The sequence below is a fragment of the Carassius auratus genome, chromosome 7 (genome assembly GCF_003368295.1).
Source record: "Carassius auratus strain Wakin chromosome 7, ASM336829v1, whole genome shotgun sequence".
NCBI lineage: Eukaryota > Metazoa > Chordata > Actinopteri > Cypriniformes > Cyprinidae > Carassius > Carassius auratus.
The window spans coordinates 25,244,769-25,259,735 of NC_039249.1; the positions used below are offsets into that span (position 1 = coordinate 25,244,769).

At 35.1% G+C, this 14,967-nt stretch overlaps 1 protein-coding gene across 2 annotated transcripts in view; it reads left to right on the forward strand.

Annotated features, from left to right (window-relative positions):
- Nucleotides 1–14,967, forward strand: part of ank2b (ankyrin 2b, neuronal) — a 186,025-nt gene that overhangs the window by 39,936 nt on the left and 131,122 nt on the right. The window contains exon 1 of one of the 2 annotated variants that reach the window (XM_026268109.1): nucleotides 1,048–1,279. The exons of the other annotated variant lie outside the window; for it this stretch is intronic. Coding sequence (XP_026123894.1) covers nucleotides 1,193–1,279 — 87 coding nt within the window. The 5' untranslated portion in view covers nucleotides 1,048–1,192. Of the gene's footprint in view, nucleotides 1–1,047; nucleotides 1,280–14,967 lie in introns of those variants that run through there. 2 annotated transcript variants of the gene reach the window in all.

A 14,967-nucleotide genomic window follows, 5' to 3' on the forward strand; every position in this document is an offset into this window, starting at 1 on the left:
GTATGGTAGATCTTAATTCAAATTGAAAACAAAGTCAAAATAAGAATAACGGTGGTCAGCTAAGAGCTGTGCATGCAGACCTAAGGCCTGGCCTCAAGAACCACTCTAGTACTGATGCTAGAGACTGCTGTCCTTAGCTTCCTTATTAGAGCACCAGCCTTCCCCTGGCTGCCAATGGCGTCGAACCCTCATCGGGAGGGCTGAGGGGGATATGATTTAAAAAAAAAAAATTATTTGATAAAAACTAAATTGGCAAAAGTGTTATGTTTTTGTTAACTAATAAGACTGCTTAATTTTATGTCTATTTTAATTTCACTTTAGAATAATAGTATAATAACCTCCTCAGCACTACTGTTGTTAAAGCAGCAGCTGTGATTTGTAATGATGTTCTGTCAGCTGTGTTGCAATGGGACATGACCAGGGGCAATCATTAACATGAGCAGCATCTCTTCTGTGTAAAGATCACACAGAGCTCATTTCACAGTTTACTAAGGTTATTTTGACAATATCTTGCCTTCACGGTTTTACTGTTTGCTATTGTGGGTATGTTTTTGTTTAATGGATCTGCACATTTGTACTTTTTGTAGTTCTTCTTATTCTAAATAGTAATTCTTTATTGAATAACTATAATATTCACCTAACTGTAATGAAAAACGTATTCACTTTTAGTTAAAGGAAATATAATGTTTCATTTTAACACAGCACAACAAAGACTGTATACTATTATACATATAGTTTAACATTCAAAATTGACATTCACCCTTTACCTTTTTCAAGCCTGTTATTCCATTTGTAGCCATTAAGATATTAAAAAATAGACACACACACACACACACACATATACACACACACACACATGGGTGGCAACGGGGACTGGCTGTGCTTCCCAATAAACACTGGTGGGAGATGTTACCATGGTGATACCATTGTGCTTCCCTCCTCCCTCCAAACCCATCACCCTCTTTATTTTAGCGGCCAGCTTCTGTCGCTCTCTCTCTCTCTCTCTCTCCCTCTTTTGGCCACTCCCCCTTTCCAGTCCCTTGCTCTTTATTTGTTACTACCATCACTGTGAACTAGGAGACTACAGAGAGTGGAGGGGATCTTCTTTGGATGGTTGAACCAAGGACTTATTGAGTACTTAACTTTTCAGAAAAGCCAACAAGAGTGTTACGCTGACCCCTTTCAGAGTGTAATGAATGAAGACACTCAGTCCCATCTCAGGATGGAGGCTACAGACAAACTCAATGGGCTTGGAGGAAGGAGGAGGCGGCCAAAAAAGGTAAACATGGGCTTCACTAGACGTAGTATCAGAGGATCTAAATATTTGTGAAAGTTCTTGATTCTGTTTATGCTAAAATTCCAGTATTTACAGTTAAATACAGTTTATTTGATATATGTATATCATAAGTACAGTTTGGAATTGAGTGAGCTGTAGTTGTTGGTGATCTACCTGAGCAAGTATTGTTGATTTGAAAAACAAAGTAAAGGTGTTGGTTTTCTTTGTAACTGCAGCTTAAATGTGCAACCCTGATATCATTCTCAAGAGGTTGGCTGAGAGACAGGTGGCAAGTCTTGTGCATGTTTATGTTTTGTATTTGTTTTTTGCCGTGGGTTGGATCCTTGATTTTTCAAGGCATGCTTATGGTTTTGTTTTTATGAGTAATCTGTGTTGAGATGAAGATGGGCGTGTTTGTTCAGGAGAAGTGCTTAGCAGGTTTCTTCTCATTTTTATTGTTATTTGTTATTTCATAAAATCTCCTCCCACTTCACAACATGAGAAGTCTATACAAGAATTGTATATTTCTATTCATCTGCTGATTACAGTGTTTTGGACTGACAGTTGCCCACCCTTTCCATTTTTTTTTTCTTTTGTTTCCTCCATGGGTATGTTCCATTTAATCAAGTTCAAAATCGTTTATCACACGTAAAAAAAAAATAAAAAATAAAAAATAATAATACAATAAAATTCTAAATGATACAGTATAGATGTTGTATTAGCCTACTACCCAATGAATATACCCCCCCTCGCCCCCCCAAAAAAGATCTATACAAAAAAAAATGGTCAAAAATGCAACATACAGCACATATTTAGGGTGTTTAATAGTGTAGAATTAAGACTATTGTGAGTGTAATAATATCTAAAGCATTAAGCATCTCTTGATGTGGAACACCTTTGTTCCATGTGTCTGACGTTGAGTGTGGGGCGGGTCCGCTGCCCTTTGTGTGTATGCTTGAGTAGGCTCTACACATATATGTGCAATATAAGAAACAACATCATGGTTTACCACAGGATTTTTATGGAACCCTATGTGGATGTGTGTGCATGCATGTCTTTGTTTGTCTCCACAAGGGTAGTACAGCCTACCTTGTGTGCGCTAATTGATGGTCCTTAATAAACATATTATATAATGGCTATTAAAAATTATTTAAAAAAGGAAAAGGATGTTTGTGAGATTTAGGAGACCAAAACATAATTTACATTTTAATAAAAACAACAATTTCTAAACCTATTATAAATGTTAGAAATGTATTGCTGAAACACATTAAAAAGACTATGAAGTATTAAGTACTGAATTGTGGAGTTAAACTGTTAAACAGTTTTTCACCAATTCTATGTTCATGATTTTTTTGGGCGGGGCTAAAACAGTGGCTCGATTACCCAATGAAAAAAAGTGAGTGACGCGACATACAACCGAGTATAATGACCCATACTCAGAATTCGTGCTCTGCATTTAACCCATCTGAAATGCACACACACACAGCAGTGAACACACTGTGAACACACATCAAGAGCAGTGGTCAGTCATTTGCCAGCCTGAGACTCAAACCCACAACCTTAGTTTTAGGAGTCAAACTCTCGAACCACTAGGCCATGACTTCCCCGCCCCAACACTATAATAACTACTGTGTATTACGTCACTGTTTCTCCTGTTCACTCTCGAGTTACTGTCACCATTCTTTACTACAGTCTACATTTTGCTAGCTAGCTGTGCCTTCCATTTACGCAAATGCATATTACCTGGTTGCAACAATATACAAAACAGCTCAGTCTCATTATTTAAATTTCCCAAAAACAATGATATGAAAAATCCATTAAGGTTTTAGTGATCTTTGACTGTTGAGAAAGAAGGCAGGTTTCCCGCGAGTGGGCGTGGTTTCAATGCAGACAGTGGACACGCCCACAGTGTTTGAGAGCAGAGAGTCCTGCTTATTTTTCCAAGAGTTTTGTCTCTCAAGAGTGTCTGGGTGGTTAATAACACCTTTTTCTGTTGTGTGACAAACTCTGAACACATATTTTAACATAGCTTTACACAGACTTTGACCTCCACCAACAGTTCTAATAAAAACAAGCAAAGCAACTAGAGATTTGTAAAATCCCACATAACTTCATAATATTGGTACACCTCATATGATAAGAGAAAGCTTATAAGATATAGGGACATATAATTAATTAAGACAATGGTTCAAAAATAGTTTTTCTTCAGAACCCATATTTTAAATTAGTCATCAAATATTTATCCAAAACAGTGGCAACATTACCAACAACAATAAAATAACACTACAATCAAACATTAAAATATAATATCACCATAAAATACATATGAACAAATATGGTTGTGGTTGATTACAGTATTAACAATTTTGATTTAAAAGCATCCATAATTTGGTTTTGAATGCTCAGCTGGCAATTATTTATTGCACAAACCTTTTAGTGCTGCTTGAAGTTTAACATCAACAACCAAATCTAAGTGTAAAAATGTAAAATTCAATCTTTAGATAAAAATGTAATCTTTGTACCTCATCTAATAATATAAACCGACTAAAAAGAAATATAAATAATGGGTGAAAATATTAGGGTACTTCTGATATAGCTTAAGTATATTCACAGGAATTTTTCACCACTTTTTCAAATTTGTTTTGTAATATGCTACTGGAACACTGACTTTGAGCTGAATTAGCAGCAATTAAACAATGTGGTTTAGCTTTCTAGGTGGAACTCAGGAAGGCAATAAGGGACCATGCAAGTTCAATTATGTTTGCATTATTGATATGTCTCCCCTTCTATCCCAGCCCCACTTGGGCGGTGGTGGATGGGGTGGTGAAGGAGGATGCAGGGTGATTGAAGTTTAATCCAAGCAGGGATTTGTTGAGCAGGCATCTGTTTTTCTGCTGACTGTACTAATGAGTATTTGACTGATTTTCTGTAGTGCAATGAACCCACCCCCACCACTGGAAAATAAAATGAAAACAAAAAAGAAAAAAGATAGAAATTTACATGCAAGGGGTTTGTGAATTCTGTGTGGGCGAGTGAAATAGTTATAGACCTGTCTATTTTTGTTTGAATCAAACCAGATGAGGGTGGGACTTAAACAGTAAGGATTTTTTTATTTAATGTTTTACATTTACATACAGCAGATATGCCATGCATAATTCAATAAATTGCTATTACAAAATATATTTAAATATATTCTAATTAAAATATAAATAAAGGGAAAAACAGTTTATGGTACAAGCATAATTTGTGTATAGAATGGGTGGTACATGTCCCCCACCACAAGTCAACTTTGTTCTCGCCACTTTTTGAAAACCATTGAAATAGCTTATGGAACCCATGTAAAGCACACAAATAAAACATCTCTTAAAATATCTTAAAATATTTGTAATTTAATTCATACAATACATGAAACTTTAAATACATTTGTGCCGAAATGTCCTGTGAATTGTACAATTGCAGATGTACTCATGCTCTAAGAATTGACGCTGATGTCCTAATACCTTAAACAAACAGCTTTCTATCTATCTACCCCTTTAGCTACCTTTTCAGTAGAGCTGTTATTTAATTATAATTGATTTAATAATACTGCACTCATTTTCAGTTGTATAGTTTACAGATAGTTTATCACTTTACACACTCACAATACAGGGCTCAAAACTGCGACTAAAATGGTTGCATTTGCGCCCAAAAATATTAAATTGCGAGTGAAGTTTTTGCTGAAGTCGCCATTGGCAACTAGGCCTATGTATTAACATATTATAACTTAAAAATTTGGATGTAATAAATTTTTTCGTGTATTAAACTGTATTTTATTAAACTGTGTATTAAAGATGATGCGCATAAAAGTTTTAGTGGAAAAAAGAGTTTCAGACCATCCTCATCTTTGCTTGTGCAGCAGCGCTAACATACCTGATATACGCAGCTTTGTTGTGCAGCGCGAGAGAGAACGACATGACAGAGACATGCTGTAAGAAGTGAACATGAGGAAAAGCAGCATCTATTTCATGCAACAAACTACAACAGGTAAAGCTGGCAGCTGTGTGGATATTGGCATTATTGTTAACAATTCTCATTTATAATAATTAATTATATGGCTTTTTCTTAATAAAATTTTAGGTCTATGCTGTGTTCTGTTAATGCGTGAACTTCATTATTTGATGCGCACTTGCCATCCAGTAATCGCAAAAACCTTTGTGCTTTGTTCCTTTTTAATAAACAAAGCATCAGCTTTAAAATTATTCAAAATTCATAACGAAATACAAACAATACATACAGTTTTGGCACTCTGTAATGCGGCAGGTGCGGTTGCTTTAGTGCCTCAGTTCAAGTAGCAAGTGAACCCATTTAATCTTTCTCTTTACTACTATAGTAAAAAATGTCCATGAATTAACATCAAAAGGTAGGTTATTTTATAAGAGAGCCTACAGTACAACTTACTTGAAGTGTCTCATGTAAAAGCTCATTCAGTATTTACGACTGCGGAAAACATGTAAAGCTTGTAAACGTTGTATGTGAACGCTTGTGAACATATATGCATTGACATCAAAATAACCATTCAGTGTCCATAAGCTCATCAGCCAGCTAGAAAAATAACCATTAAGAGGAGCATTTTGCTATATTCATGTGCTGTTGCATTTTAATATTTTTTACTTAACCTGTTGTCTACATGATTCAACTCTTCCGATAAAATTGCATTTTACTACATCAGACTGAAAGTGTGAAATACATACACTGTTAAAAACAAAGGTGCTTAAAAGGTTCTTCACAGAACCATTTCTGATTCCAAAATAACCATTCAGTCAAAGTTTCTTTAAAGAACCATCTATTTTTCAACTTTTTATAATTTGAACAACCTTCTTTCGCAACAATGAACCTTTGGTTTGAAACGTAAAGGTTCTTCAGATGTTAAGGGTTCTTTATGAAACCATTTAGAACCAGAATCAGAAAGAGCTTTATTGCCAAGTATGCTTGCGCATACAAGGAATTTGTTTTAGTGACAAAAGCTTCCAGTGCACAGAGACCAGAACACATAGACAAAAAACAAATAAAAACACAAGATTGCAAATAAATTATTTGTATAAACAGTTATATATGGTATAGATGGTATAGATGATAATGGAATAGAATTGAGTAAGATGCAGGGATGTACTAGGATGTAGGGGTAACAAATAAATATAAAGATATTGCTCATTTTTATTCCGTAAGTGGGAAACATTTAACTGTTCATAAGGTAGATTGCCTGGTGGACGAAACTGTTCTTGTGCCTGACTGTCCTGGTATTTGCCGCTCTGAAGTGCCAGCCAGATGGCAAAAAGTTCAAAGATGGGGTAACTTGGATGAGAGGGATCCAGAGTGATTTTCTGAGCCATTTTCCTCACTCTGGATGTATACAGTTCTTGAAGGCTGGGCAGGGGAGCACCAATAATCCTTTCAGCAGTCCGAACCATTCTCTGTAGTCTTCTGATGTCCGATTTTGTAGCTGAACCAAACCAGACAGTTATTGAAGTACACAGGACAGACTCAATGATGGCTGAATAGAACTGTTTCAGCAGCTCCTGTGGCAGGTTAAACTTCCTCAGCTGGCGAAGGTAGTACAACATTTGTAGCATAATTTAATGTTTTGTTCAACATTTGCATACAGCAGATAAGCAATGTATAATTCAATTAACTGTTATTACACAAACCCATGAGTGTGTGAACTAATTCTTCATCACCAAGAGAGAAGCCTACTGCATCATTTGAATTTCTCCCCCTTAGTGTCCCGCTGGAGATTGCTGGAGGGTGGATTTTTCAAACTGCCTTTGTAAAGACTTCAGTTTAGCTTCTCGCTACAGTTTGCTTGGAGAGCAAACCCACAAAGATGTAAAAATCGGGCTCTGCCCCATCAAGATTGAGTTTCTAATATTAGTTTCGCGTTCTTCTGGTCAATAGGTGTAAGGATGCTAACTAGGTTAAGACTTGAGGGCATCTGAAACATAAATTAGGCCTACGTCTAAGATTGATTGGTGCTGGCCCACTCATAGAGTTTTGGCATTGCACCATTGGGATATCATCCTCAAGGTTGAGCATTTTCTCACCACCAGGACTTTTCACAGGATGTTGGGGCATAAGATTGTGACTTTAGCTTATCTTCCTCATGAAATGCTGCTGTGGACTAAAGAGTAAATGTTAGCCGTGTCTGAGTTTGCCTCTTTGTGTCCTAACAGACCAAAGTCAAGGTGGGATGGGCCTGTTGTCAGGCTGCCCTTTACTATCCTAGTGTATGCGTGAAATCAAATGAGTAGTCTTTCAAAGTATACTCCATTTGATAGAGTTCATGAAGGTGATAAACACATTGGCTCAGTTACCTGGACAATTACTGTCTTTATCTTTATGTAGCACTTTCTCTGTATGGGGTCTTTTATCTGAGGTTATTTGTCATCATTGGTAATATCCACAGGGAGTTATTGAAACTTTAATATAGAGCACTCAACGGAGTCACATGCTTTCAAAGATGATGAGGATGCTGCTGAGGAAGGTGTTCTCATATTCTGATGAATGTGCACAAAGCCCGTAAAGCTCAGGTTTGATAGATGAGAAATGCAACTCTGCAAACAAAGACCATTCCCCTATGAGCATTACCTCATTCTTCCAGAAGCATCCTGACAAAAAAAAAAAACTACACTGTAATATAATTAGTGGTGCTTTGTAGTGAGTATCGCTATTAATGTGGACCATTGTTGGAATTAGTGGGGTTTGAAAACCCTTGAGCCTACATAATAAATACAACACATCATTCTTGTCGTATGTGTGTGTTACAGTATGAACATGAGTGATACAATTATCAGTTATCATAGGGCTGCACAATTAATTACATTTCTAATCGTGATTACAATTATGGATGACACAATTACGTAATTGTTCAAAGCGCCAATTAATTGTTCAAGGTCTACTTATTCATGTGCTTAAGATGCGTTTTTTCTTTCTAAAGGTTATCTTAAGGATTTTTCCCAAATTTAGTTTTAGTATAACATTTTAATACCATTCATATTTTTATAATTTAAAAAAGAAACCAATCCTATGTATACTGTACATACATTTGAGGCTTAATACTATAGAAAAGCACAAAGTTTTTCAGTTCAAGTGTTTTCAGCTTGTTTATTTTCATATAAAAATACGGCATGCAGTTGCACCAAACAATGGTATAAACATCATTCAATGTAATTTGTGATAATCATAATTAATAATCACAATTTAAAGGGAATAGATGACAATTATGACATATTATCATAATCAAGCAGCCCTAAGTTATCAAATTGTGCAGATTGTTGAGGAAAGTCTGGCTATTGCTTTCCAAAGCATCTGAATTTATGATTTTCCCAGTGAAAGAAATGCCATAAACTTAAAAATGGAGCCTCTGTGCAAACTCAAAAAACAAATTAACCACATAAATCTTCCTAAGACACTTTAGCATCCTGGCAGCAAGTTTTGCATAGGCAAGCGCCACTAATATTTCCTCAAAGGCTCATTGCAATGCACATCAAATAACCCTAACCCCATCAAATGCAGAAATGTGTTGTTTCTTTTCTATAATGTAAGACCTACATTTTAACTGGACACGTCTTTTAAAAAACAAATGACACAAAATCAGCAAATCAGTAATTTTGTATCAAATATCCCTCTTGAATTACAAGCTGCCTCATATTATACTTACTTGTCCAGTTTTTATTACTTGATGCAATGAAAAGAAGTTCAACTAAATATATTTTAATGTTATCATTAGCTAATCATGTTAGCATTATCAATGTAGAAGATTTCTATGTTTAGGGTGTCTGTGGACGACTACCAATGTCCTGCTGAGTTTAGATTTAACCCTAACCAAACACAACCCAGCAAGCTACAGTACATAATGTGTTTAGAATTGCAATCAGATAACAGACAAATGGGTAACCTTGGTATTGGTGCTAAAATCTGAAGGAAACTGGCTTTCCAGGACTACACCAGAGCCCTGTACTGTCAACCACTACCTGCTTAGAGCTTCTGTGAATTAATTTATGTTATGCCTAAAGGCAGCTTCGCAGACCAAACAGTGAGAATGTCTCTGTCATGTAAAAGATGATGCAAGATGGTGTGTTTACCAGTGAAAATCCATAGATCAACACATACTGTCTCTGCTTCAATGCCTGGGGTGTCTCCTGGATGCCGAACGGCTTCACAGATGGGAAACGCTTCCTGAAATGACATTCAGCTGTTACCACAGCAACAAGGGGTTGAAAAAAGGGTCCTTGAGCATGAGATGTAACCTTTTTATTAAAAGGTCCAGTGTTGACATAATGTTGTTTTTGTGAAATGCAAAATGTATTAACTTTATTATTGTATGAGAATACTGAATTTGTGTACTGTATATGTAGGAATAATAAGCTTCCCCTTTGCTATTGACTTTTTTTGGGGGGGGCATAGAATGATTAGTCTAATAATAATCTAAAAAAGGAACTGTTGTATTCATAACACTTATCTTATGCATTATTAATTGCAGATTTCCACTTTTATATTATGGCATCTTTATCTTTTGAAATATGCACTTCAATTAATTTAGAGGTAAAATAAAAGCTTGAGAATTATATGTAATATATATATAATTTTAACAAAATAACATGCTATTGTATATATCAAGTTATGTTGTTTGTGAATGTACAGTGAATTTAGGGATAAATTATATTGAGTAAGACGAGGAATAAGCCTCTTCCTGATTTTTCAGTGTACATGATGCCACCTCTGAATTAGACTGGGTGGGGCCCGTTACCAAGACAACAGTCACTCTGTGGGGATGGTTCCATAATCTAGTAGGTTGAAGAGAGGTGGGGGTGGAAGACAGGATTAGACAATAAAACACGAAGGGGTAAGAAATGAGAGAAAGACTGAGAAATCAAGGTGCTTATTGTAAGTGTAGAGATATTAATGAATGGTTGTTTTTAAACCAGATACAAGACTAGATATACGAGCAGAAACAGAGAGAGAAAGAGAAAGAGGCATAATAAAACCCCACCCTTTAATCCCCTGCCTGAGAAGAACAGCTCTTTTGTATAAAAAGACATAAAAAGATGTGGATGTAGACAAGAGACCTTGATGAGTAGTGATAGCAGAACCTTTAATGTGTGTTTAAAATGAAGGATTTATTTACAAATGCCTCAGTGGGCATGAATTTAGTCAGTGGAGGCAATGGTATTTTTTGCAGAGACAGATTTTATTGACTGATAAAAAGTAGGAAGGCCTCATTGCATTGTTCAGTGGTAAACATAACTGTAGTAACTGTAGTTAATCAGTAATATTAAGAATAAATCATTGGTATAGAACAACATTCCATGCTTAGTTCATTTTATATGACAAACAACAGTTTTACAGAACAGTTACATTTATTGTTAACAATAATAATCAGAAAAAAAAAAAAACGATTAATTTGTAAAGTAAATCATAATTTGGAATGTAATGCCAAATCTCTTAAAAATCAAACGTGTCTGTCAGTGAATAAATAGATAACAACATCCTGAAAAAAAAAATAAAAAAATCTTTGAATGACATGTGAAGCAGCATTCATTATTAATAATGATTTTGAATTATTAATACAGTTTTAGGCTAAGGGGAACAGTGGGGTGATTAGACGAGTTAATTAGTTTTTATTGTGTTAAATCCTACATGATTTTAATTGATTTAATTGAATTCTATTTTATTTTTTATTTTTTTTTTTTTTTTTGCCAGACTTCATTTATTTATTTATTTATGTAGGAGAGAGTAAATGGGGACAGGAAATAGAAGGTCAGGGGCAAAAAATACTATTTGTGCATAAAGAAAAAAGTAATAAAAAAAGATAATGATAATGATAAATAAATATAATTCAGCAATTCTTTTCTTTTGTGTCTGGGCCTGGAAACATTTTAGTTTGTCTGTTCAGAAAGGGTCAGAAAGCTCTCGGATTTTATAAGAAAATATATTTTTATGTTCCGAAGATAAACAAAGGTCTAATGGGTTTGGAACGACATTAGGTTAATTCATTTTAAATTAACCACCCAGGCTGTTGTGTCACATCTAACAGCTTTTTTTGTCTCAAAGCATGAGTTCCATGTTTTAGCCACCGTGTTAAAATGTATCACATTTCATTCCATTGTGCCCTGTCCAGCTGTTTGCAAAATGCAAATATTTGTACCCAGTTAAAGACTGATTATATAATCTATTATGAATCTATCTAATTGCAAATTGCTGTTTTTCCATTTAATCTTTTTCATATTTTTTTTACATATTCCGTAAAAACAGATTCACTTTTGATTTATCGTTCATTTTTTAAAATTTTTGTAATAAGTATTTTCAAGCAGTAAAGCACAACGAACAACGATCTCACCCTCACTCTGTCTCTCACTCTTGCTTTATCATCAAACTTCATTTTCTCTCTATCTTGTTCCCATGGTACCTGTGGTTTTGAGGCACTCCTTATGTTTCAGACTAACCCGTGCTAAAGGGAATTTGAAAAGAGGGCTATGTTTAGCACTCACTGCTTCTGAACCTTGCCAATTGTGGTATTTTCTTGTAAATTGCTGTTTTCTTGGTGAGAATGTTAGTGGCATGAATTGAAGGAGCGATTTGAATATACTCTTAACTGTGCAACTTGTATTGCTATGAACATCATATGAATGATATCTCAAATCTTGGCTTGTTGAACTATTTTTACTTTTCTAATCAGAACCCAATCTGTTGAATCAAAGAAAATTCCAAACATATATTAGGCAATAAGACAAATCTATTATGTCTTCAACATTGGTTTGGGCTTTTTTTACTTGAACCAGACAGTAAAACCTTATATCCCTAGAAACCTATGATAAATCTGCATAGCAACACCTTGCCGATCACACACAAAACCTTTGCATCATGACAGTGAATTTTGCAGACATGCACCACTCATATTTTGTTGAAAAAAATGTTTGTCTAGTTTTATGTTGGTTGTATTGTATTTTCCGCTCATTAAGCAGAATAACTAAAATCTTTAACTATTCAGAATAATAAACATATATTCATGCATGCAGTCTTTGCAAGTTATAATAAAACTGTCAGTAGAATTACTGTGGTTTGTACTTAATCGTTTGTAAAAGTTTGTTGTTTGTTCTGGCTGAATGCACTTCCTCTCACTTAGATTGCTTTTTTGGTCAGTGGTGGGTGTTACATGAAGCGTAATGCAATGACAGATGGGGGCTGGAAATGGCCAGAGAAACTGTGCATCAGTAGGGTTGAGGGTTGTAATTTTGTGTTTGTGCTAATATACAATAAGTGTCTATATATGTGTAAGGCATTAATCAAGTGTGCTGCTGCTTCATATCTTCACATAAAGGAAAGGACGTGGCTTGTGATCAAGTATGGTGTTCCATACTCAAAATTTGTGCTCTGCATTTCACCCATCCAAGTGTACACACACAGCAGTGAGTAGTGAACAAACAAACACACACTGTGAACACACCCCCGGAGATGTGAGCAGGACCCTGGGAGCAGTTGGGAGTGTTTATTCACTCCCCCAACTGAAAATTCCTGCCAGACCTGAGACTCAAACCCACAACCTTTGGGTTACACGTCCAACTCTCTAACCATTAGGCCAGGACTGCCTTAAAAGCTGATAAAGAAATAAACAGAAAGAAAACTGATAAATACAAACACAAATCCAAGTATATAGTTCAATATAGTCCAAGATTGCTTCAAAACAATATGGTTTTATGTGATTTCTCTTTCACTTTTCACTTATTTTTATACAATAACCAGTTTTTTTTTATTATTATTAATTTTATGCCATATATTTTAATATTTTTAAATATATTTTAATATATGTCATTAATTACTCGCCCCAAACGCTTAAGACCTTTCATCTTCAGAACACAAATTAAGTTGTTTTTGATTAAATCGTCCAATACATTCTTGGGGACTCTCCAAAATGGCAGAAGACGTAACTTGGGGGGAGGAATGGTTGAGTAAATTATATTATTTTGTTTTCTTTGCGCTAAAAAAAAAAATTCTCATAGCATCGCAAAACTGAAGTTGAGCCACTGTTGTTACATGGAGACAGACACCCTCCTATTTAATCAAAAATATCTTAATTTGTGTTCTAAAGACGAACGAAGGTCATACGGGTTTGGAACGACATGAGGTTGAGTAATTAATTACATAATTTTAATTTGGGGGAGAACTAACCCTTTAATTGCCTAGCCAATAGGTTGCTCTGTAACTACTCACCCATGCTGTTTATTATTGAAACTGATATGCCATATAATCCTTTAACAAAATAAGAATGTTCATACAAAGAAAGAATGGTTTAATATTATAACGATTTGTTTACATCAGACATAAACAATAACTATGCAAGAAAAGCATGACAGTGCATTTGATGGAATGCATGGCGACACTGCCAATTACATGCATTTCCTCTTTATTTACATTGGTCTTGTTTTCTCTGACATCCTCTCCCTGTCTGTTCTTGTCTCAGTAATTTCAGTGAAACTAAGAATCATTATAAATTCATTCATTTTAAATTTACCATCAATATTCCTCCTTTTCCAGCTGTTCTCTTACTACGTACCCCTGTGGCCTGGAAAGCCCATTTCTTTGACTACAGAATCTTGTAGACAGAGGGAAATCCAGTTACCCATCAAAACCCGCTGCTCCCCTCACTGTTTCAGCCAAATCTTTTGTCCTCCTAATCCGATTGTTACAGTTTAAGTTCTGCTTTATCCCAGAGTCATTCCCTCGTCGCCACCCAGATAACACAAAGACAAAGCACATTGTGAACATTGTGCAACAGTCACAGTAGAATTAAGCAATAATAATCCATTTTTATTTATTATGTGCCTTAAATGTGATACTTTAACTTAAACGAATAGTAAATGAACAGTTCTACTGACACATGTTGTTGTTCCATTAAACATATAAGGATCATTTTTTTTAAGAATCTTGAATATGACTCAAGTTGTATAAACCACTTTTGTGGTAGCGATTAGAGCGACACCAGTAAATAAATAAAAAAAATAAAAATAAAACAAAATATAATAGATTTGTAAAGATAATCACAAGGTCAGTGTTGTGTTCAAATGTGAGAGGGAAGAAGAAAAAAGGAGAAAATGATGAACTAAAATTTAGATTTTGGGGATGGGTGGAAGAGAGAGCCTATGATGAACAGAGTCTCTATTTACTGCTAAAGAAAGGATCGATTATGAGCTTTCGGTTCTCTAAGAAAGAGCTATTGAAGCTGAAACAGTGAAGATAGTGTCAGACTGGAATCTTTGACTAAGATCCTGGAAACATTCTCCTAATGTTTGGGAATATCATTTCTCCACTCATGTCTTTTCCATTCCCTTTATATAGTCTTTTTTTGTTCAACAGTGCCACACAATGTCTCCACATTAGTTAATACATTTTTGCTCATGGATCATTTTTTCCCCTTATAGAGCATTGCTTTCTATTGCATACTACAAGCCTTTCAGTTGATAATTCATCCCTGCTTCATGAGATTATATAAAGATTGACACACTGTTTTTTAAAGCTGGTATAGTGTGAGAATCAAGTCTATGTCAAAATTCAAACCTAGTTGGACACCAAAGTAATTAAATTTGCCATTGCTATTTGCTATTTTATTTTTTATTTTTTGTGATTTTTACTTAATATCTGATTAGAAATCCTGCAGCATG